This window comes from Pempheris klunzingeri, chromosome 4 (assembly GCF_042242105.1).
Source record: "Pempheris klunzingeri isolate RE-2024b chromosome 4, fPemKlu1.hap1, whole genome shotgun sequence".
In the NCBI taxonomy this organism is placed as follows: Eukaryota; Metazoa; Chordata; class Actinopteri; order Acropomatiformes; family Pempheridae; genus Pempheris; species Pempheris klunzingeri.
The window spans coordinates 28,147,773-28,169,630 of NC_092015.1; the positions used below are offsets into that span (position 1 = coordinate 28,147,773).

The window sequence follows — 21,858 nt, forward strand, 5'->3', positions numbered from 1 at the left end:
CCACTCGCACTTCATGAGACACTCGCGGATAAAATGGATCCAATGAGAATGGGCCGACACTCCTCCCTTCTGAAACAGCTTGACAACCGTGCTTCTATTATTAACGCAGCGTGCTATATGGCAGCAGCAGGACATCTATACTACGCATAGCTGGAAGTCCGCCACCCGAGTTATTTCGGAGCCGTGTGTGAGTGGCAGGCCCCCACAGAGCCCCGAGCGCCCCCAAGGCCGATCTGCTTTATCCCCGCACAAAAGACCACCGCCAGAAAGAGAACGACGCTGAGTGTGCTTGGAGCTGCCTGCCACCACGAAAACTGAGAAATGTTGTATCACACACTGGAGGAACAATATCACCACTGAATCACGAGTTTCTGCACCATGCGGGGCTCTGCAGAGAAACTTTTATCTAAAATGTTAAAATGTTAAAATTAAACATACATGACTCAAATGAACCAAGTAAAAAACAAACAAAAACAAAGAACACAATATGTCTGATTTTAAAATTCTATTCATATATATTCATTAACATTCATGTCCAGCATCGTAAAGGCTGCGTATAGAAGCATTTTATTCATGATGCTTCTAAAAGGCCTCTGCTGTATTACAAGGCCAAACACATGTTCTGCCAGGCACCGTATAAATCACTTTATCACGACTGTGTGCCAGCACAACGCCACAACTTGGAACAATAAAAAAAAAAAAAGATCTTGGAGTTGCAGTTTAACGCTCCGACCGTCAGATGGCGCCAGAGCACAACAAACTTATCCAGACGCTCCAAGCTTCGGGGATCCGGTGGAGCTGAGGCGCAAACAGGTGTCGCTCTTTGCCTGCATTTCACTTTACATTGGTCTTTGAACTTTTTCTTGTGCAGTAGGATGTGCAGAGAAAAACACGTGTACATTGAATGTTTATGTAAATGTCAGTGGTTATACTAAACCCTTTATTGTCTTTATTATAAACAGTTTGTGGGCAAAGAAAAGAAATGCGCAGAAAATGACATGAAGTGTACAAGTGCATTAGTTGGAAATTAATATGAAAGTAATAAAAATATGAAGTCTCCACATTGAACTACTATGTGTGTGTGTGTGTGTGTGTGTGTGTGCTTGCTTCCTGTCTGTAGGCTTCACAGTGAGTATGGGCGGTGGGAGGGGGGGGTGATGTTCCAGCTCCTGTCACACATGCTGTACAGCAACAATAATATTTGGAGAGTTACAAGTGGCTGCGGTCTGCAGCAAAAAAACCACACGCATGACCAGTGAGCTCTCTGTTGCGCACATACCCAGAATTCACTTTACAGCGATCATCGGTGTTTATGCGCGACTTTAAAGCTCCACAGCAAGGAGAAGTTGGTGGCCAGAGTGGAAGCGGTGCAGGATGGGAATGAAGCTGAAAGGCTGTGCGGGTGCTTAGTTGACCGAGGACGCACTAGAGGCTCTGCGTGCCATTACGCACAACTTCTTCACTGCATGCAAAAGAGCTGCAGCCGAAATACAGAGTGGACTTCCCTGAGCAGGAGCAGAGATGGCTCCACTCATTAGTTCTCTGATTATTTTTACAAAAGTGATTCTTTATTTGAAACTAACATATTGCATGGAGGTAGATTTCTGCATACCTGTTCGTGTGGATCATCAAAAGCAAGACAGGCATCTGCACACGGATGAAAGGCAGATAGTTCTCAGACTAAGTGCATTCAAACAGGAACTTTACCTTCACCTCACACCGGATTCTAGTTTCCTCGCACCGGGCAGCTTGCCGCCTGACAGCGACTCCTCTTCATCCAACACCTCTGCAACCGCTGACCTCAGGGAATGCTTCTACTCCGGTGATGTCAACGCGGACCCGGACTCCTTCGCCGCGCTCAGCCTGTGTAAAGGTCTCCACGGGGGGTTCTCCTACAACGGCATGGAGTATTTCATCAGTCAGACCAGGACTGAAGACGCAGCGGCCGCGTCTGGACATGGAAACTCTTTGTACAGGACGCATGTCATCCGCCGCCGGAGACTCGCTGCGCACTCGGACGGCAACTTCACCAGCAGGTGTGGAGTTACACCTGACACCAACTTCAACATTTCCCTGGAGAAATACAAGCACATGAGCGAACTAGAGATTGATGGCTTAACTGAAACCGTGTTGAAAACCCTGGGGAGGTCCAAGAGGTTTGCCTCCATCCCCAGGTTTGTGGAGGTGCTGCTGGTGGCAGATGAATCTATGGCTAAATTTCACGGGGATGACCTGAAGCATTACCTCCTGACCCTGATGTCAGTGGCAGCCAGGCTTTACAAGCACCCCAGCATTCTCAACTCCATAAACATAGTGGTGGTGGGCTTTATGGCGATAAACGAGGATGACAAGGGACCTAAAGTTTCCAGTAACGCAGCTCTGACTCTGCGCAACTTCTGCTCCTGGCAGAAGAAGTTGAATAAACACAGCGACAAGCACCCAGAGTACTGGGACACTGCCATACTGTTCACCAAACAGGTAAGCATGAGGGGGCATAGGGGCATGGGGGGGGGGGGGCGCTAGCTGCGTCAAGCCCAGCTGTAATGCATCACAGTGGCAGAATAGAAATGCTGCGTTCATGCACAACGTTTGCATGGATGGATTATGAGACAATGAACCCCTGGGCACAGTTAAAGGCCCCCCACCCCCTCTACGTAGGAGAAAGACACCTAGAGATACAAAGAGATGCAACACGCCAAGCTTTCAGTAATACTGTGCAGGTGAGCCAGAAGACTCAGTGATGTTGTCTGTGCTCATCTTGTGTCTCTTTTGAGTCACGTTCCAAACAGGACCATCACTTGGTACGGAGGACTGCGCCCTGTGTGCTGGTCCATTAATCCATCCACGTACGTGTGTGTTTGTGCAGCCTGTCAGCTGCACAGTTCTGCATGTCCCCTTCATTGAGTCATTGGAAAAGAGCAACTGAGCCAGTTCTTTCCATGAAAGACCTCACCTCCGTCTGCTGTGACAGAGTAACAACTGGCTCATTATCTGCATATAAGGCACCTTCATCGTGATCTGAATATTCTAAAAGACTAGAATCAAAATTGCTTCTTCGTTCATTCAAACTAATAAACTTTGACGTTATCTGGCTGGTCACAGCTGTCAGATAATCCCATGTGGCCACCAGAGCTGTGACCACTGACAAGTAAATCTTTTTCCATAGTCACTAACTTCTCTCTGGCTCTCCCTCTCTGATCATTGGTGCCTGCTTTCCATTAGGTCCAGTTTGGTTCTGGCTCGCCATCTGATACACGGTTTCTCTCCGTCTCAGCATAGCAACATTCAAAAACACTGCAAGGTCAGAAGGAGTGAAGAATCACCGCAGTGCCGGGAAAGATCTCTTATTTACACTGAGGGCAATTATATGTCGGAAACTCCAGGTCCGGTGTTGTTGTCCTTGTAGGGCACAATGAGTGCAGCTGCTGCGCTGGAAAAAATCCTGTAATAGGTTATGGAGAGCAAGTGGTGTGGAATACACATGGCTGGCAGAGGGTTCTTCTGGCATCGCTGGGCCTCACTGTTACACTGGGTCAACAAGTTCATTGTCCACTGAGTCCTCAGATTTACTTAAAACACTAGTAAAGCACAGGAAAGTCATTTTGACTTAACAATGCAATTCCTGTCCAGAAATATTGAACACACAAAAGAAGTTTTAGACACGGAAAAGCCTCCTTAGAGAGCCTTGGGACAGAACAAGGCAGCTATCGTCCTGATAACCAATGACTCACAGCCATTTATTTCTAATAATAATGAATAGCTCAAGTGGGAAAAGCCTCATAACTTTTCCTGTAATGTTACAAGGCTGAGAGTCTCCAGCCAAACTAGCAGCTTGTGAGGCTGTGCATGCTCTGAGGAACAGAGGGGCTTTGAACTAAATGCTGATGCCAGCAAAATGGCATGTTTGCTGGTGTTAAGCAGGTTTAACATTACCATGTTCACCGTCTAATGATTAGCATGACAGCATTCGCTAGTTGGCAAGAAACACAATGTACATCTGAGGCTGGTGGGAGGACATTTGTTTTGCAGGTATTTGGTCATCAATTGACATTTTGACTGGTTCTTGAAGAAAAGTTAAGGGATCACCAAAGTTACTACGAATGTATCCTGTGGGGAACACGAATGTCTGACACCTTATCAAGCGATTAAACAGCTGTGGAGACACCAAAAAAACAAAAATGTCAACCTCAAGGTGGCACTAGGGAGCAGGTCAGGGGATCATGGTGAATGGTCTGTATTTGTACCTTTCTAGTCATTTCAACCACTCAAACCACTTTTACATCACATCCTCGTTCACCCATTCACACATCATTCATTCAGGAGGAATCTCAGTTGGAGGAGACTATTCTTTCACACACTGAGGCTGCTTCAGGAGCAAAGTTGGGGTTCAGTGTCTTGCCCAAGGACACTTTGACATGTTGACCCATAGGAGCTGGGGATCGAACCACCGACCTTCTGACTGAGGGACGACCCACTCTACCACTGAGCCACAGCCGCCGGATCAAGAAGTCTTTAGGATTCAAAATGGCTTGAAAGGCGCTATACAAATGAAGACCATATACCATTTATCCCCTGGGGACTATGAATGCCTGTCGAACATGTCTCCACAGATATTTCAGTCTGGACCACTGTGGGGGACTGACCGACCTGACTGACTGACTGACATGGCTAAAAAGGTAATCCCAGGGCAGAGATGTTTATTGGGGGGAGTTGGTGGACTTCATGTCTGGCCCCAAACAGATGTAATCAGAAATGAGAGGTCCAAGGAAATGGGGGTACGACACAGAGAAAAAAGTTAGTGATAAACATGAAGAAAATGTCGTGGTTTTACTTTCCCCTGGGCTGTGTGCTGCAGGTGGGACTCACCAACTCCTCCCAAACTCTCTTCTTACCTCTTTAACTAAACACTAAGAGGAAATCTGTGGTGGACTATCTCCCCTGATCCGCTGCTTCAATATATTTTAAGAAGAGAGCAGCAATAAGCAAACCAGAGGCCCATGTGCTTTGTATTAGTGCTCTTCATGGCCCGTTCACTCTGTAGCTCAAGGCAAAGCCGCACAAAACAAGTTGATGACATGGCTCCAGTCCGATCTGATTTTTCAAGCTTCCCTTAAGAATTAAAGAAAAAGCCTTTTCACAATTAACACTTCCGCCTCTGTGTCTCCAGGATCTTTGCGGGGCCACAACCTGCGATACACTGGGGATGGCTGACGTTGGGACCATGTGTGACCCAAAGAGGAGCTGCTCTGTCATTGAGGATGATGGCTTGCCCTCAGCTTTCACAACTGCCCACGAACTTGGTAAGAAAGTTGGCCGGTTACTTGCAAAATGTGAGGAAGATGTTGATGATCAGCAGGGACTGAACACACTACGCACTTTAGATGTATGCTAATGCACATTTGGCCTCAGAGTGAGATATGCTGAGGGTAAGAGTCAACACATGACCTTAGCTTAACATGTCAAAGGAAATCTGCAGTCAGGTTTGACAGACATATATGCACATAATCAGTGTGTGAAGCAGTCTGGCCAGAGCGCTTTGCAACTTTCATGATGATCTATATGGCGGGGTTTCTCAGTCATGGTCCCAGAGGGCCGCTGGGCTTTAGTCCTATCGGCTATTGAATTACATTCACTCGATGTTCTGTTTCCAAATCAGTCCCTCGTGAGATGGGCACAATCAGAACCTGCAGGTCCGTGGATCACGGTTGACATCAATGCATGTTCGGCATTACAGCTGCACAACGTAACCTCACACGCTGGCGGCTGTGAATGGCAAGTGAGAGATAACAGTTTGAAAAATCTGGAGTCCAGTCACAGTGAATTATTTCACATGATAACATTGTACTAAGAAATGTACACTTATCGGCTCGTCTGATGCCTTTTTGATAAGGAGAAAGAAAGCGAAGAAAAGGGATGAATGAAACAAAGGAAATAACTCAGACGTGACCGGTTTTCTCTGGACAGAGCCCCCCCTGCTCCTTAGAGGACCATTTTAGACTTAAATGTCCAATCCACTGTAAGTGTAGAGAATGAAGTACAATATTTGAGCATAAATGCAGAAATAATGGGCCAAAATGACCACGAACTGTGGCAGTTTGCATGGAAATGGTATTTTGGCGTGAATGACGTTATGTCTGTGCATTAAATGTGGAGCAGGAGCCAGGACATGGTTTGCCCAGCTTAGCATGAAGACTGGAAGAAGGCTAAAAGAGCTAGCATACGTTATCTAAAGTAGCCTGCCAACACGTCTGAAGCAGACTCACTTGCGTGCTGTATCTTTTTTATTTAACCTGTACAAAAAGAGAAATGTAAAAATGACTGTTTGTGGTTTTAGGAAAAGCTACATGGTGCAAATTAGATAACATTTTCAGTAATGAGTGCCTTAAAGAAAGCTTTAAAAGAAGCCTGAGACCAGATGCACAAGTAACTCCTGAGGCCCCAAGAGAGGCATTGGTTTACACTGTCCTCATATACGTTAAGTAATTACACAGCGGCCCCTCTCCCGTTCCATGATTGAATATGCTGAAGCACAGTTTAAGTGTTTTTTTCTTTTGGGAAGTACTTTATTTAGGGAATGAAATGATTTCCTTGGGAACTAAATTCCCCTGTCAGGTCTGCTTCAGAACATGGACGTGTGCCACGCTGAATATTCCCATGCAAAACTGCATTCCTGTCTGCTCTGACATCAGCTTCAGATCGTTCCAAGTTGAGTTTGCTTTGCCTTATACATACATATGTTGTGATGTCTGGTGAAAGGTTTATCTGTGTGCTAATAGTTTCATATTTCACTGTCCTCACCACAGAAATGTCTTTGTATCTGCCCAGTAACTCTTAGCAACTGCTTATCGTGCTGTAGATCACGGGATGATTGAAAATAGAACAACTTAACTCTAACAAAGATGTGACCCTGTGTCTCTCCTCCCACCCACCCTCCTCCACCAGGCCACGTCTTCAACATGCCTCACGACAATGTGAAGGCTTGTGAGGAGGTATTTGGGAAACTAAAGGACAACCACATGATGTCTCCCACGCTGATTCAGATTGACAGGAGCAGGCCCTGGTCTGTGTGCAGCGCCGCCATCATTACTGAGTTCCTGGACAGAGGTCACGGTTAGTAAACACTTCCTGTATACGTCTTTGGACTCAGATGGACCACTAATTCTGTCCAGGCTCCATGCTCTCAGCTGGTTGTAATCTCACGGTACCCACAAAAATACACTGTGACTCTACTTTTTCAACTTTGAAGTGACTTTTTCAACTTTGAAGTGACTTTGAAGTACTTTGACACATTCACATGTGTCAAAGTATTCTAGTTTATGACATCTTTTGTTTTCCTTAAAGAAGTGCAGTGGAGTGTCTATCGTTGAGTTTCTTTTATCGCAATCTGTGTAATTCTCACAAAACGAGGTCTTGGAAATTAAAGGTCAAAATAGTCAAAAGTCAACACACTTCAATGCGTTTAAACACACCTCACATTAAATAATACAGTGGAATCAATAGCAAGAGGATAAAACCTTAAACTTTCATCATATCAACAAAACTAACATCTTGTGTCAGCGATCACTAATAATAATGATGAATTAAAGAAGGTTTACTTAAAATTCTGCTCATTTTCAAGTTCTTATTGGTATTTGGAGGTCCTACTAGAACAGGTTTACATGGTTTACATGGTTTTCCATTTTAGAAGAACAGAGCAGTTTGTGTGTTTTGTTCTCGCCTTTGACACCTGAGAGCCGGCGTTAATGAGGAAGAAACAATGGTGGTCAGCGAGGTGGTTTCAGGAGGTTTTCAGTGGACAGATGGCCTGCTGAGGGACTGGAGGAGGTCACATGATCGACAGATCTCCTTCTGACATCATAAAGGGAGTCAAATCTAAACAGTGTTTTCACACACATTTACTGAAGGATGGAGCAGGAGAAACACTGAGGACGGCCTTTTCTCATAGTCTGAAGGTTTAAGTGGCACTAATCAATATATGTGCATGAACAATGTTTTGTTTCAGTCTCAGGGCTTTAACCAACTTTGTTTCTAACCACAGCAGCCAGCCGTCTCTGCAGAAAAAGCTCTGATAAACCCACCTTTCACAGCCTGCTCAACACCAAACAGCACACAGATACACAGAGTCATCAGCTGGCAAACATAGTGGAGCATATAGCAGCTAAAGAGAAAGATTTTCTCTTTGGGAGTTGCTTAGGACCCACACAGACAGAGCCTGGGACTCAAATATGAGAGGTGGTGATGCTAATGTTGCTCTGTGTGTGTTGAATGTGTCACTAGGCAGTAGTCAGAACACATGCTAACTACATTTAGGCCACAACATGTCAAGCATGTGATTTTTAGCTTGTTGTTGTTTATATAAAAAGATTAATGCAGCTTTAAGAAAGATTTTGGTCGATGGACGTTTGCACAGTAGGTGCCATGTCATGGTAGACACGTTGAAAAGAAAGAAGTCACACTTTCTGTAGGACCCTAGGAAGTTCATGATGAAATGTTGGATACGTCCCAAGCACAATAAAACTGATGCTCAATTCCCAGACATTGGATGAGAGTTCTACTCCGAGTCCTCACAGTTTAGAGCAACGCTTTGGAAAGTGTTTGAGAATGACAGCTGACAGATCGGCTTATCTGCTGTTCAGCGCACCGAAACGGGCATCATTAGTGTAATATTTTGCTAGTGGCGCATAGATATCCAGCATCAGAGAGGTAGAAATCCACTGTAAAACCAGCAGACAGGAGATTCTCACTGGCCTCAATAGATTGTAATCAACAGGAAATGCACGACTGTGAACCCAGAGTACAATAATTATTACACAGGAGGAAAGTGAATAAGTGTCCTGTGAAGGCGTATTTCTACTTGTGATGTAATTTCATATATACAGTATCCACATTTAACACAACATTCACAAGTGTATTAATATATCATTCAGCTTTTTCTCCTCCTTTATGCCAAGTCTCTTTCTGACTGTGTGTAAACTCTGAAAGTGGATTCTGTGTAATACAGAGAATTAAACTCACCAATTTATTACCTCCCCTAAACCAGCCCACTTACTGTGCACTGATGCCTTTTCTACACCAGTCATTTGCTTAATCTAAACATTAAACGGTGCCTGTGCTGTTTCATGTTGAGCTGCTGATGTACAGACTGAAGACGATGTGAGTGAAATACAGCTCTGACACCTTTAAGCTCATTCAGGTATTATCTATATGTCCAAATATTATCCACCTTTGGTCAAATTGTCCAATAATTTTTTACAAGAATGAGAGTTTTCTGCCTCATTATGTTTTTTTAACGTGCCTTTAATGCTACAATCTGTAGTTTTATTGTCATTTGGCTTTGTAGAACATTCAGCCATCACCCTGAACTTATCTGAATCTCAGGGACATTTGATATGAGAAAGATAGTAGATACAGTTCATGTGATGATTAAAGTTCATCTTACCGATCTTGGTGATTTATATATTTTAAAATATTCTACTATTCTAAATATGAAATATTTAGCAAAAAAGTACCATGTCAAAACGTTGTGGCAGTAGAGATGGAACAATGTTAACTGGATTAATTGTTTTTTTCTTCTTTTTGTTTTCTTTTTTGGCTAAATGGAGGCAGTGCAACAAGCTTTATCATTAATTTATAAAGTTAATAAGTGTCCAAATATACAGTACAAGAGCTTTTTTGCCAACAAAATGATTGACTTTATACAGTTCCTATTTTATTTGTATTCTTTGCATATTTAAGTTTGTTATGTTTCTTATTCATTCTTTTCTTTCTCCTGTTCTGTAATTATTTATTTTCTTGTGCTGCAACAACAATCACATTTCCTGCTGGGAAATTATTCTGCTCTTACCTGTACATCACCGGTTGATGACTATACAACCTGTCAACATTACAAATAATACATTTTATCACTACTGAACGGCAGTCTGCCTTTGCACTATGTTTTGTGTTACCTTATATTTTATTCTATTTTATATATTTGATTCCTGCATTTTAACTTCTGCTCTATTTATGTCTTTGTCTTAGAATTTCATTTGTTGTTGAACACAGTTGCCCATTTACACACACAACGCCACAGAACAGCAGAGGCATTCATTTAGAGTCGTGTTTCCTGGTCTCAACCAATTCCCAAGAGAAGTATCTGCTTCTTTAGCTGCTAAATGTTCACCGGCTTGTTGCTAACTTTACCTGTCTGCTGTTTGGTGTTTGACAGTTGGCATAAAGGGTGTTTCTTTAACTTTTGTACTGAAACCAGCTGTTTGCTACTGCTGGAAACAAGGTTGGCAAGAGTGCTGAAAGATGTTAAAACCACTGTGTTTAGCTGAGGGAAAGCACAGACTTGGTGACAATTCTCTCTGGGTTTGTTAAGTAACACCTTTCATATTATGAATAGGTCCTCATTGTAAATACAAAACTATTGATTAGTGGAGCTTTACATTTTCAGTGTTAAAAACATCTGAGCAGCAGCAGCCAAAGGCCGCAGAAAACTCCAACACTTACACACTTCGAGTCACAAAGTCATCTCAGATTTAATATCCATATGAGTGTATGATTCTGCAGCCTGGTTGCTTGAAATGCTGTTGTTTTGTTTCTGTAGGAGACTGCCTGCTCGATCAGCCTCAAAGGCAGCTGTCTCTCTCAGACAACCTGCCTGGGTCCAGCTACAGCCTGCACCGCCAGTGTGAGCTTGCTTTCGGCCACGGCTCCAAGCCTTGCCCGTACATGCAGCCCTGCTCCAAGCTGTGGTGTACTGGAAAGGCCCGCGGCCAGCTGGTCTGCCAAACCCGACACTTCCCCTGGGCGGATGGCACCAGCTGTGGCAACAGCAAGATCTGCTACCGAGGAGCCTGCTCTGATAAGAACAGCACCATGCACATCAAGGTGAGGGAATGGGGGAAGAAAGCACCGCCCTGTCCTGCTTGGTCATTTTTATTACAGACTGATGCACCGTTGTGCTTGTTGTCCGTCATCCCAGGTGGATGGCAGGTGGGGGAAGTGGGGTGCATTTGGAGACTGTTCCCGAAGTTGTGGTGGAGGAGTTCAGCTGGCCAAGAGAGAGTGTGACAACCCCGTCCCTGAGAATGGAGGCAAATACTGCTACGGCCTTCGCATCAAATATCGCTCCTGTAACCTCAACGCTTGTCCTGAAACAGGTACACCTGTCTCTGTTTGAGTACGTTCCATTTACTAAACCTCTCCTCCAAACAGCAACTGTCAGGGCTTGGTCGGTTTGGAAAACTGCAGTCCCCGTCTGTGAGGTCAACAGTGTTGGAGTATTCAGTCATTCTAATCTGAGTTTTTACATTTCCAGGTAAGAGTTACCGTGAGGAGCAGTGTGAGGCATTCAATGGCTTAAACCTGAACACCAACAGACTGGGTTCTTCTGTGGTTTGGGTTCCCAAATATTCGGGCATCTCTCCCAAGGACAAATGCAAGCTCATCTGCCGTGCCAACGGGACTGGGTACTTCTATGTCCTCGCTCCAAAGGTATGTAGCCGATTTGCTGTGTTCATGTAACCACTCCTCAGAGCAAACACCGCACCTGCTCATATCAGTTTCAATCACATTTCACTGAAATAAAGTGGAATTAGTTCAAGAACATAAATCATGTTTATTGGACAAGCCTCTGGATATGCTATGTTAACAAAATAGAGAAACTTCAATGTGCTCTGAAAAGTTCTAGGCAAATGACATATTGACTACTTTCACATTACCAGCAAAACATAATTACCCAACCATCTGGAGGCGGATTTGAGCATGATAATTGCTAGCTACAGTGCAAAATATGGTTGTAGATGGTACAAAGAGCAATGCTGTCAGCTTTCATTATGCTGCTGTGAATAAAAGCCAAAGTCCTGCCACACTTACATCTGCCTAAAAAGCTAAGACATGACATTGGGGAATTCTGTTAATATTCTAAGCTAAATGGGTATCAACTATCGTACTTGCTAATGAAATCTGAACGTCTTGTCATTGAACACCTCATTGTGAGCCAAAACCTCATGGGAGGTGTTCTTGAAACATTTAGGTAGAAGTATTGAGCAGCTGGCTGCTCACAAAGGTTTCTGGGTTTGGTGTGTGACTGCCCAGTGTGAGTTGGCTCTTATCCACAATGCGAGAAGTAACAGCTAGTCCCATCAACAGTGAAGCAGTGAGAGGTGATGTGTTAGTGGCAGTAGAGAGAGCAACTGCTGCTACAGGATGGATAGAGTGGTGAGAAAGGGAAACATGCAGGCACAGTATCACTTCACAGCTGTGGTTTGTCAGCAACTATTTATGCAGCAGGCAAGGAAACAAGCTTGTAGCAGCATTACAAGCCAACATAGTGTTTACACCAAAGGACACTGTACACTCTCTTTGGTGCTGCTTTTCGCTTTCTATCATGCAGCTCTTTGGTTCATTCATTTGGTTCATTCAGTTTCCTAAGTCAGAGGAATTAAGTGTGCAAAGATGGTGGACCATATGGCATCAATTATTGTTGTTCCTGTTTGCACATTATGCACCTAAATAATGTGCGTTGTCTCAAACACGGCAGGTTGTGGATGGGACACCCTGCTCTCCTGACACCTCAGCTGTATGTGTGCAAGGAAAATGCATCAAGGCCGGCTGCGATGGCAAGCTGGACTCTAAAAGGAAGTTTGACAAGTGTGGTGTGTGTGGCGGGGACAACCAGGGTTGTAAGAAGGTCTCAGGAATGTTCACCAAACCTATGTAAGTACTACGTCAGCACATACTTATTACTTATCACTGTTGCATCCAAAGTGGTGGCACAGGATCAACTGTAGTTGTTGTGCTGTAGTTGTGCTTTGTATTCACTCTTAAAGGTTCAGTTTGTAGAATTTCGGCATCTAATACCCCTCGCCAGACCCCTTCCCCTCCAAGCTTGTGGAAATACTACAGTGGCCAACGCTCCTTTACTTTTTCTCATTCTAAATAAAAAGTATGATGCTGCATTTGTCGAAGTCTGGATTCTCAAACTTCTCACAGCACAAAGTGCAAGTCCTCTTCTTTCTTCTTCATCTTCCAGCCAGTGTGTTTGTGCTGCCAGATTTATTCTCTTGTTTATTCTATTCTCTTTCGGACTCCTTCATATTGATGAGGTTTAAAAATACGATGTGAAGCATCTTTAAGTTTTCGAGTTCCATTAACGTCCATCATCTTGAAAGGTTTTTGAATAACCAGTGGCTATCCAGCATCATTAATACTCTCTATGTCCACATTTTCTTTTCAGTCACGGCTACAACTTCGTGGTGATGCTGCCTGTTGGAGCTTCCAACATTGATATCCGTCAGCGTGGCTACCGAGGAATGGTCAGTGATGAAAACTACTTAGCCGTGAAGAATCGGCACGGCAAGTACTTGCTGAACGGCAACTACGTGGTGTCAGCTGTGGAGCGTGATTTGCTGGTGAAGGGCAGCTTACTGCGGTACAGTGGCACCTCCACCTCTGTGGAGATTCTCCAGGCCACCAGACCCCTGCAGGAGCCTCTGACTGTGGAGGTGCTGTCTGTGGGGAAGATGACTCCTCCCAGGGTGCGCTACTCCTTCTACATCGCCAAGGAGAGCAAGGAGGAGAAGACTCTGCGGAAAGAGGAGAGGAGCCACTCAGCACAGAATAGCGTTTTGGCAGACAGTAACAGGGTAGAAGCTAAAAAGCAAATGATGGGTAAAAGGCCAGTCAGTCATTGGGTGACAGGAAGTTGGGATTCGTGCACGGTGACTTGTGGAAGTGGTCTGCAGAAGAGGCTGGTGCAGTGCCATAGCATGGAGGGGCATCCTGCAATGGACTGTGACAGTGCTGAAAGGCCTGTAGCAGTGAGAGCATGTGGGGATCCATGTCCCATGTGGGATGTAGGGGCCTGGTCTCACTGCTCCAAGTCCTGTGGGAGGGGCTTCAAAAGGCGGCCAGTGCGCTGCATGAACGAAAATGGTCTGAATCTTCCCAGAGACCACTGCTCTGGAAGGAGGAAGCCTCAGGAACTGGACCTCTGCAACCTGAAGCCATGTTAGAGCAGAACAGACACAGTCTAAGAACCTGTTTTCATCAGTCAAAGTGACGATTTGACATGAACCTTTGGCCAAATCAGCATGATAATGACTCCACGGCTGTGTTAGGTGGAAATGCAGCCTGCGTCTGAAGGGGCGTCTACAACACCAAAGAAAGGCAATGGAGACGGAGAGGGTCTCCCCCACTGTTTGAAAAGACAGACGTCTGTTTATGTAAGAGAAAAGAAGGAAAGCTGTCTTCTTGTAAACTGTCAAACCATCTGGGGCAGGTTTGACTTTTGGTTAGTCTACCTCTATCAGGAAAGATGACACAAAGCCTGAGCATATACAGAGAGGAACAGAGGAGAACGATGCAGAGATCACACACACGTGCACACAAAACCAATTTTTTACGGACATTGGATGAGATTACAAAAGCAGACAGAAATTAAAGTCCAGGACAAACAGATGAAGCATTTTAAGGTACGACCTCAACACTCACACTGTGCAGTTATCAGAAGTAGATATGTCACCTGTGAATTTTTCTCATTTTACTGAAGAACTAATCAAAATGTGAAACATAGTACTGTATCGTTCAAGACCTGATTGGTCCATGCAATTTCTACATCTTTTATTTTTAATTCTTGTCATTAATTTCTTATCTTTCATTGCTATTGGCTGATGTATAAAAATCAAAGCAGCCAATCATGCTGCCAGTCAGTGGGATCATCTTAACAAAGCTTTAAAAGCTTCAATCCTTCCAAAATGAAAAATAGTCAACAATACATCCTACACACTTGACACAGTCTGTATGGATACGATCAATATCAAAGATTTCCTGAGTTTTACAAGTGACCAAAAATCTTAAATGTTTTTTATGAGGAACATTAGCTTAGTTAGAGCGTATTCTGTATAGTGAATGTAGGCTCTTTGTATGGTGCAATCGCCCAAACAGACCGATGGTCAGCTGTTTGTCTTTTGTTGCCAAAGAGTTATTATCTTCAGAAAAGCCTTAGTACCGGGAGAAGCACCTCTCTTGAACTGGACAGAGGCATGGCATGCTCAAAGTACACTCATTGTACAATCCTGTCATCTTCTTAAAGTCCAACCGAACAAAAAAGGGCACCGCTAACCTCAGTTTGCGGCCTGCACAGCCAATTAACTGCTCATCTGCATTAAACAGCATGTAAACATACCTGCAGATGTCATTTGAATCTGGTTAGATGCTGCTGTGCTCTTTACTCCTCAATACTGCCAACAACACGCTGCCTGCACATCACTTGTAGGCTACAGCAGAGGTTTCTTTACTTTGTCTCTAATCCCCTTAGATGTCACACTGCTGTGTGTTCCTGTCTGCTGTCAGACGCTGACAGGATCACACCCCTCCAGCTGCCAGAAACAAGGAGCACTTCCTCAAAGACATTGTTTTATTCCTTTTAATAATATTTCTGACCATAAAAAGGGATGACTCAATGTGATTTCAGTTGGACTGCAGTCTGTCAGACACTCGCCTCCTGTAGGCTTAAAGGATGGCTATAAAAACATGAAACAATCTGATATTCAGTTAATCGTTTAAGTAAGTGTCATTTTTTTTTATACTTCACTGGTTCCAGATTCTAAATGTGAGGATATTGCTGCTTTTGCTTCTCTCATGTGAGCCTAAATTGAATCTTGTTGGGTTTTGGACCGTTTATCGGACAGCACAACTAATTCCTGCCATTTTAGAGACGGCGGTTTGTGATTTGTCAAACCACTTCTGCAGCATTGCTCACTTATCTACTGAGTATCTATATGTTCAGTTTGCTACTTATTAGTAATTGACCAGCAATAATAATTATAATAATATTAACAATTTATTCATAAAGTGCTTTTCTAGGTAAAAACACAAAGTGCTGTCCAGAGTTAGGAGGATAAAAGACAATGTATGTTAGCAGCATTAAAACAATAACACCACATAAGTAGCTATGGACAGTGGAATAAAATCTAATTAATACAAAACAGTAATTGATAATACACCAGAATTAATCCTAAAAGATACTGTCAGTCGATGCACTGAAGCCAAGATTAATTTCATATGTAATAAAATGCGTAGCTCTCTGGTTGCTGAAGTTTGTACAATTTGGAGTCGTTCCATCGCTGAACCGTGGAGACAAATAAATAATTACAATCGTCTGGACAGTAGCGTTGCTAAATGAATACACTGCTTTCAGGTCGTGCTGTTTGCCGCGTTTACTGTGATGTTCGGGGGGTGAAATGCTTGTTGGCTGGTGGTGTTTCTTCAACCTTCGCAGGCTTCTGCCTCGCTGCTGCTTGGCTGCTTCTTCACCTCGAGCCCTTAATGAGAAGACACTTGGCTGTGTTTCTTTATTGTACGGTCCCAACCATCAAAATGTTTGATGAATTACTCTGGTATTAGACGTATTGTCCTTAGTGAGCTATTGTAACGCCTGTAACAAGCAGAAAAAGACTCATCTTCTCCATGAAACACATTCATGATGAAGTTAAAGGGAAAGTCCACTTGAAAACACAAACAATCACCAAACATCAAATACTGTGCTGTCCTCCCTGACACTCCATTTTGTTGTTTGGAAGAGACTGTTTTCATTTCGTTGGAAAAATAACTGTTTCTGCATTTTCAGCTGGAAATATGTGTAGTTAAACAGAAAATTGATCATTGGTCTTTAAAATACTTGATGTAGGTCCAGTTCTGGTGTCACACCCTAAGCTTTGAAGTGCAAAGGCATCTGTTTGGACTCACACCATCTTACACTCTTAAGTTGTTCAACAATGAAAGAGACTGAAAACCCACTGAAAGATTAGAATGTCACCACCACTGAGATTAAAACTTTCAACGCTTCCATAAAATAACACCTGGAAAGTGTCAAACATGTCAGAATAACAGATAACTAGATGTACTCTAAAGTGGAACTGTCCTTTAAACCAATGGACACAACATGTCCAACATGTCCTTCAACAGGAAAATCATTTACTTTCTTTGTTTCCAGTTTGTTTTGGTTCAGAGGGACCAACTATTATACCATCTAAAAGATGGCATTGTACAGGTTTTTTTTCCTTTTTCATCGTGTACAGATAATGTTATTTTTATCAGTTGACTTTTGTATTGTATACTATGTATACATTCATCTAGCTGTATAAAATAAAGTATATATAAGAATATAACCACATGCTGAGTCATCATTGATGATCTGTCTGAAGCTTCTGGTTTTCAGCTGTTATTCAGATACTTTCTGTTAAGACAACGGGAAATTATTATTTCCCTACCGTAAGTCTATCCCACATCACTGGCTGTCAGACTGGATGGACATCTGTTGTCTCTTGAACGCCTCCCGTTGCTCCAGCAGTATCTGTTACAGCAGATTTCTGCTGTGCCACGCAGTCTTCCATCACATGAGATGAGACAGTCTTGATACCTCAGCTCCTCTCCAACTGAAGCATGACGGTAGATAAAAACACACTCATTCATCCACTTTGGTATTCTGCTGATTCAAGCTCTGTTGTCCCGGCTGTACTGTAATAACACACCCAGCTTGGCCAGCGCTTGCCCAGTAAGCCTGATGCATTGTTGGACAGACGTCTCTCAGACTTGGACACCCTCACCCCAAGGCTTTGACCTACATGGGGTTTTAAAGGACCATACTGATATCTATGTTTCTTTTTTAGATTGAATGGTTAATATTAAATTAGTTTATATTTGACGTTTTACAGAGGAACTCTTTAACCATCTTTAGGAACCATTTAACTTTATTTTCACCCTGGGGAGCGTGACATGCAGTGAAATATAAGCTATGTATTTGCAAAACTATGAAATTTGCATTGCATCATCATTTAATCACTCCCTGTCATTTGCTGATGTACAGCCTGGTGGACGTGGCATGAAAACAGGGACCGTTCCATAATTGAACCCCTGTAGGATGGTCCAGGGACTTCTTCCCCTGAACAATTGTGGACTGAAGAACTGTTATCAGGTCAGGTGGAGGTCTTGTTCAAAGCTGCTTTCAGTTACGACACCCATCCCCTTCTCGACGGCGTCAGAAGCACATCCACTTAGCACAACTGATTGTGTACGAAATGCAACAAATTCTCTCTGATATCTGTTGGATCCACACCACAAGGATGACGGCACTCACGAATGTTCCCAGACCAAGGAGGCCCAGATCTCCTGATACCCAAACCACATCAGATCATCTGTCATCATAGCAGACAAGTTGTCTTTTTGTTACTGACGTCATTGTACCTGAAAAGGTAAAAACCATCTCTGGGAAATAGAAAGCACCATGGAGAAACACCTTTGCTGTCACAACTAAGATGAGATAACAGGAAACCGGAGATCAAATGGAGAAAAAGCAATCTTCAGATTCACTAACACATATTTGAAGAGATGCTTCATAACTATAAAAAATCCGTGGCAAACCTTTTCTCTAATATCATCGACAGGAATATCAGTTCCCTGCCGACCAACATTTTCAAAAATCTTTTCAGTGCTTGGAGAGGGACGTGCTGAACATAAATGGCTCACTTCTATAAGGCACCTTATCTGACTGAGGGTCTGGGTGGGATTACCAAACACAGTCCTCAATTGGTTCAGATTATATGTCAAAGGTATAGGGGCTGTGTTGTTTCTACTGATGACCATAAATTTGAGCGGATCACCATGATGTGGAGTCCCCTTGTGTATGATTCTTGGGCCAAATTATTCAACCTGTACATGCTCCCTCCAGGTGAAATCATACATGATAATAACATTGCTTATCACAGTTATGCAGACGACACTCAAATTTACTTATCTATTTTACCAAACAACCATGGTCCCCTGGACTCATTCTACTAATGTGTAGGGCAAGTAATTATCTTGATGCATTTATATTTTCTTCGATCAAATAAAGACAAGACAGAAATCATCTGAAAGACTGAAAGTTATTGCTAAATTTGATTCCAAATCTATAAAGACAAAAAACCCCACTTTAGCAATCTTTGTGCTTTAATAGATTCAGATCTGAACTTCTGCAGATACATGAAGGCAATGACCAAATCTCCATTTTATCACCTCAACCAGTCATCCAGACTTATCTCCACGCTGGAGAAAAGTCTGGATGAACCCATTATCATTCTGGTATTGGGGGAAAAAACCCTCTGGCTTGTTTGTATTTCGTTAAACCAATCACAATCATCTTGGGTGTGACTAAAAAAGTAAAAGATGTTTGTTGACTATGTAAAAAAGATGGACACAAACATGCTCTAAAGGTGAAGCTCACCTGTACTTCAGTGCAGGAGAAACTGACTGTACTCGTTAAAGCCACACGCTCTTTAATAGCTGCATGTGGCTTAAACAGATATCACAGAAGTTTGTGTGAAGTGGAACAGATTGGTACATTGGTCAAGTCAATGTCATGTTGCTGCCAGATTTAACCCTTTATCAAGCAAGGGACCATATTTGGTAAGTGGGAGTTCAAAATGCCGCCCCTTGCGTCACCATGGGGCAGTAGAACTACAAGATTTTTCCAAGCCAATCAGCGACAATCAGGCGACATGAAAGATCGGCAAGAAACCATATATGGTGACTTCATTGACCTTGATTTTCACCATAAAATTGATTTCTTTTTTTTAAAAACTCACAATAGTAAAAAAAAAAGTCTTGTAATGACCACCAGTAATGGTCTAGGGTTGAAATTTTGTATTTCAATGAGAGGGTTAAAAGATGTGCCTTATCAACAATTGCCAATGCCATTTTCAGTGTGTAGGTTGTTGAGGTTGTTGTTGTTTAAAGTAGTGACAATCACATTCATACCCACAGCCTAACGCCTGAGACTCAGAGTAGACAAGCTTTAGAGACTCTAAGTCATACCTTCGTTTCCACAGGATGGACAAGGCAGATGACAACTTCAGGGCATTCAGAACATGAGCACGTTACTCCTGTTCTTAAACCTTTATACTGGCTTCCAGTTAAATACAGAAGAGATTTCAAACAAACTGCTTTTACTTACTTACTTACTTACTTACTTACAATTAACCTCCTGATGATCTCAAATGTGCTCCAACTTCAGCCAGTTTCAAATCTAAATTGAAAACTGTCCTGTGCCTTTGATTTATTGGATTCTCGACTGCCCTTTTATTTCCTTTTTTGCATCTGGGACATCTTCCAACTTCATACTGCATGGTAACTGTACTTTATTTCATTTTATATATTTTGTTTCATTTTGTCTAATTTTCAGAATTTCATTTTATTCCATCTTGACCTTAATGCATTTAACATTTTGTTGGTTTTAATTGCTTATTGCAGTCCAAATTTTTTTCACTGAGGGCCACATACAGAAAAACATCCCCCCCCCCCAGCACCAGCATCAGAGAGGGAAGCTTGAAATAGTCTGTGCTAGAGCCCTGGTGCTCGAATTAACAGCCTTACCTCCACTTCCTTGCCCCTCGGTGGACATCGTAGATTCCTTTGCGCTCGCCTGTCCCAGCTGGAGCTCCATCTGTCGTAGCTCCACACAGCTCGTCCCATTTAAGTCCCATCATGCCAACTGCACCTGGCACAGCTTCAAACACATCCTCACCCGTCGTGGTGCTCTTTAGACTGCTAACATCCAGCAGCTCCTCCGTAATGTAAAAGTGATCTTCATTAGTTATCAGCTGTGCTCTCATCGCACACCGAGTCTGAAACTTTCTACACTCACATGCTCTCTTACGTTTTCTTAATTCAGCCATTTTGGGTCACCTGTAGCACATTTCTTCTTCTATTACTAATTTTATAGAGAAGCTGCCTCGTTCAAGACCGTTACTCCACCTAGAGGTGAGACTAAGAAGTACAACACAGTCCAGAGCAGGTTCCATGTGTTACAATATTACAGTACATTTTTAGAATTTCCTGCGGGCCAATGAAAATTGGAGCACGGGCCGCAGTTGGCCCGCGGGCCGTAGTTCGGACACCCCTGGCTTATTGTTTCTAATGTCATTCTAAACCTTTTCTTACAACATGGCCAACACTTTTGCAAAATTGCATTTGTGTTGGAAATGTGCAATATGAATAAAGCTGCCTTGCCGTGTTGAGGAGATTCAAAGTACCTCACAGTGGTGAATGTCAGTCATCTTGGACTTCACTTTGTTCTTGTTCAGAGTCATAAGACAGAATGTTTGCACGAAAACTGAGCATCCTCTCGGTAAGGTGCCTCATCTGGGGAAATCTGGACTTTTCCAAACCCCCATAGAGTTAGGGATAGTGCAAGCTGCTGGTGACCACTTCTGAGAGTATCACCACATTGCATTTCATTGGTGATATTCTCAGAAATGTCCACAAAACTTTAAATGTCTGAAGAACTGTACGTCCTCCTGTACTTCTGGTTCAACATGTTCAAAATGTGAGGAATGCCAACCCCTCAGGGTCGCTCAGTTCAACAAGGCTGCGACCTTTTTCTTTCAAATTTTGATGGTCAGTTTCAGATTTCAGGGAATAGATCTGCTACAGAACTGTCCCATCATTAAGCCAGGGCACAACTGAGTGGTAGATGCTGGACATTAATTCCACGAAAGCCTGAAATGTAGTGATAGTGACACTCAGTGTTTACTATAAGAACTGCACTTTATGTAGTGGCCAGGGTTGTCTCTTAGCCTGAACCAGCACTCGGGCCTCTTTCTAGGCACTTTCTTCCTTGACCACCTCGTAGGACAGCACACACTGACCACAACGCATAGCCTCACGTCATGTGACGCACTTCAATAGGTGACAGAAGCACAGAAGTTGTGAAGGTACAGTAGCCGGGTGTAACACCAGAAAAGTATACAAATAAAATGATTACGAGCTCACATGTCAGACAGATGTCTGGGGTATCTGCTAAATTCTCAGTTGATGTTTTCAAGGACAAAC

At 43.1% G+C, this 21,858-nt stretch overlaps 1 protein-coding gene across 1 annotated transcript; it reads left to right on the top strand.

Moving 5' to 3' along the window:
- The first annotated feature begins 1,521 nt into the window (after positions 1-1,521).
- LOC139199786 (A disintegrin and metalloproteinase with thrombospondin motifs 15-like) lies at positions 1,522-14,003 on the top strand. Its single transcript, XM_070828941.1, has 8 exons — positions 1,522-2,478; positions 5,168-5,300; positions 6,943-7,110; positions 10,592-10,875; positions 10,970-11,147; positions 11,306-11,481; positions 12,530-12,705; positions 13,226-14,003. The coding sequence occupies exons 1-8, from the start codon at positions 1,522-1,524 to the stop codon at positions 14,001-14,003; spliced, it is 2,850 nt and encodes a 949-aa protein (XP_070685042.1).
- The last annotated feature ends 7,855 nt before the right edge of the window (positions 14,004-21,858 follow it).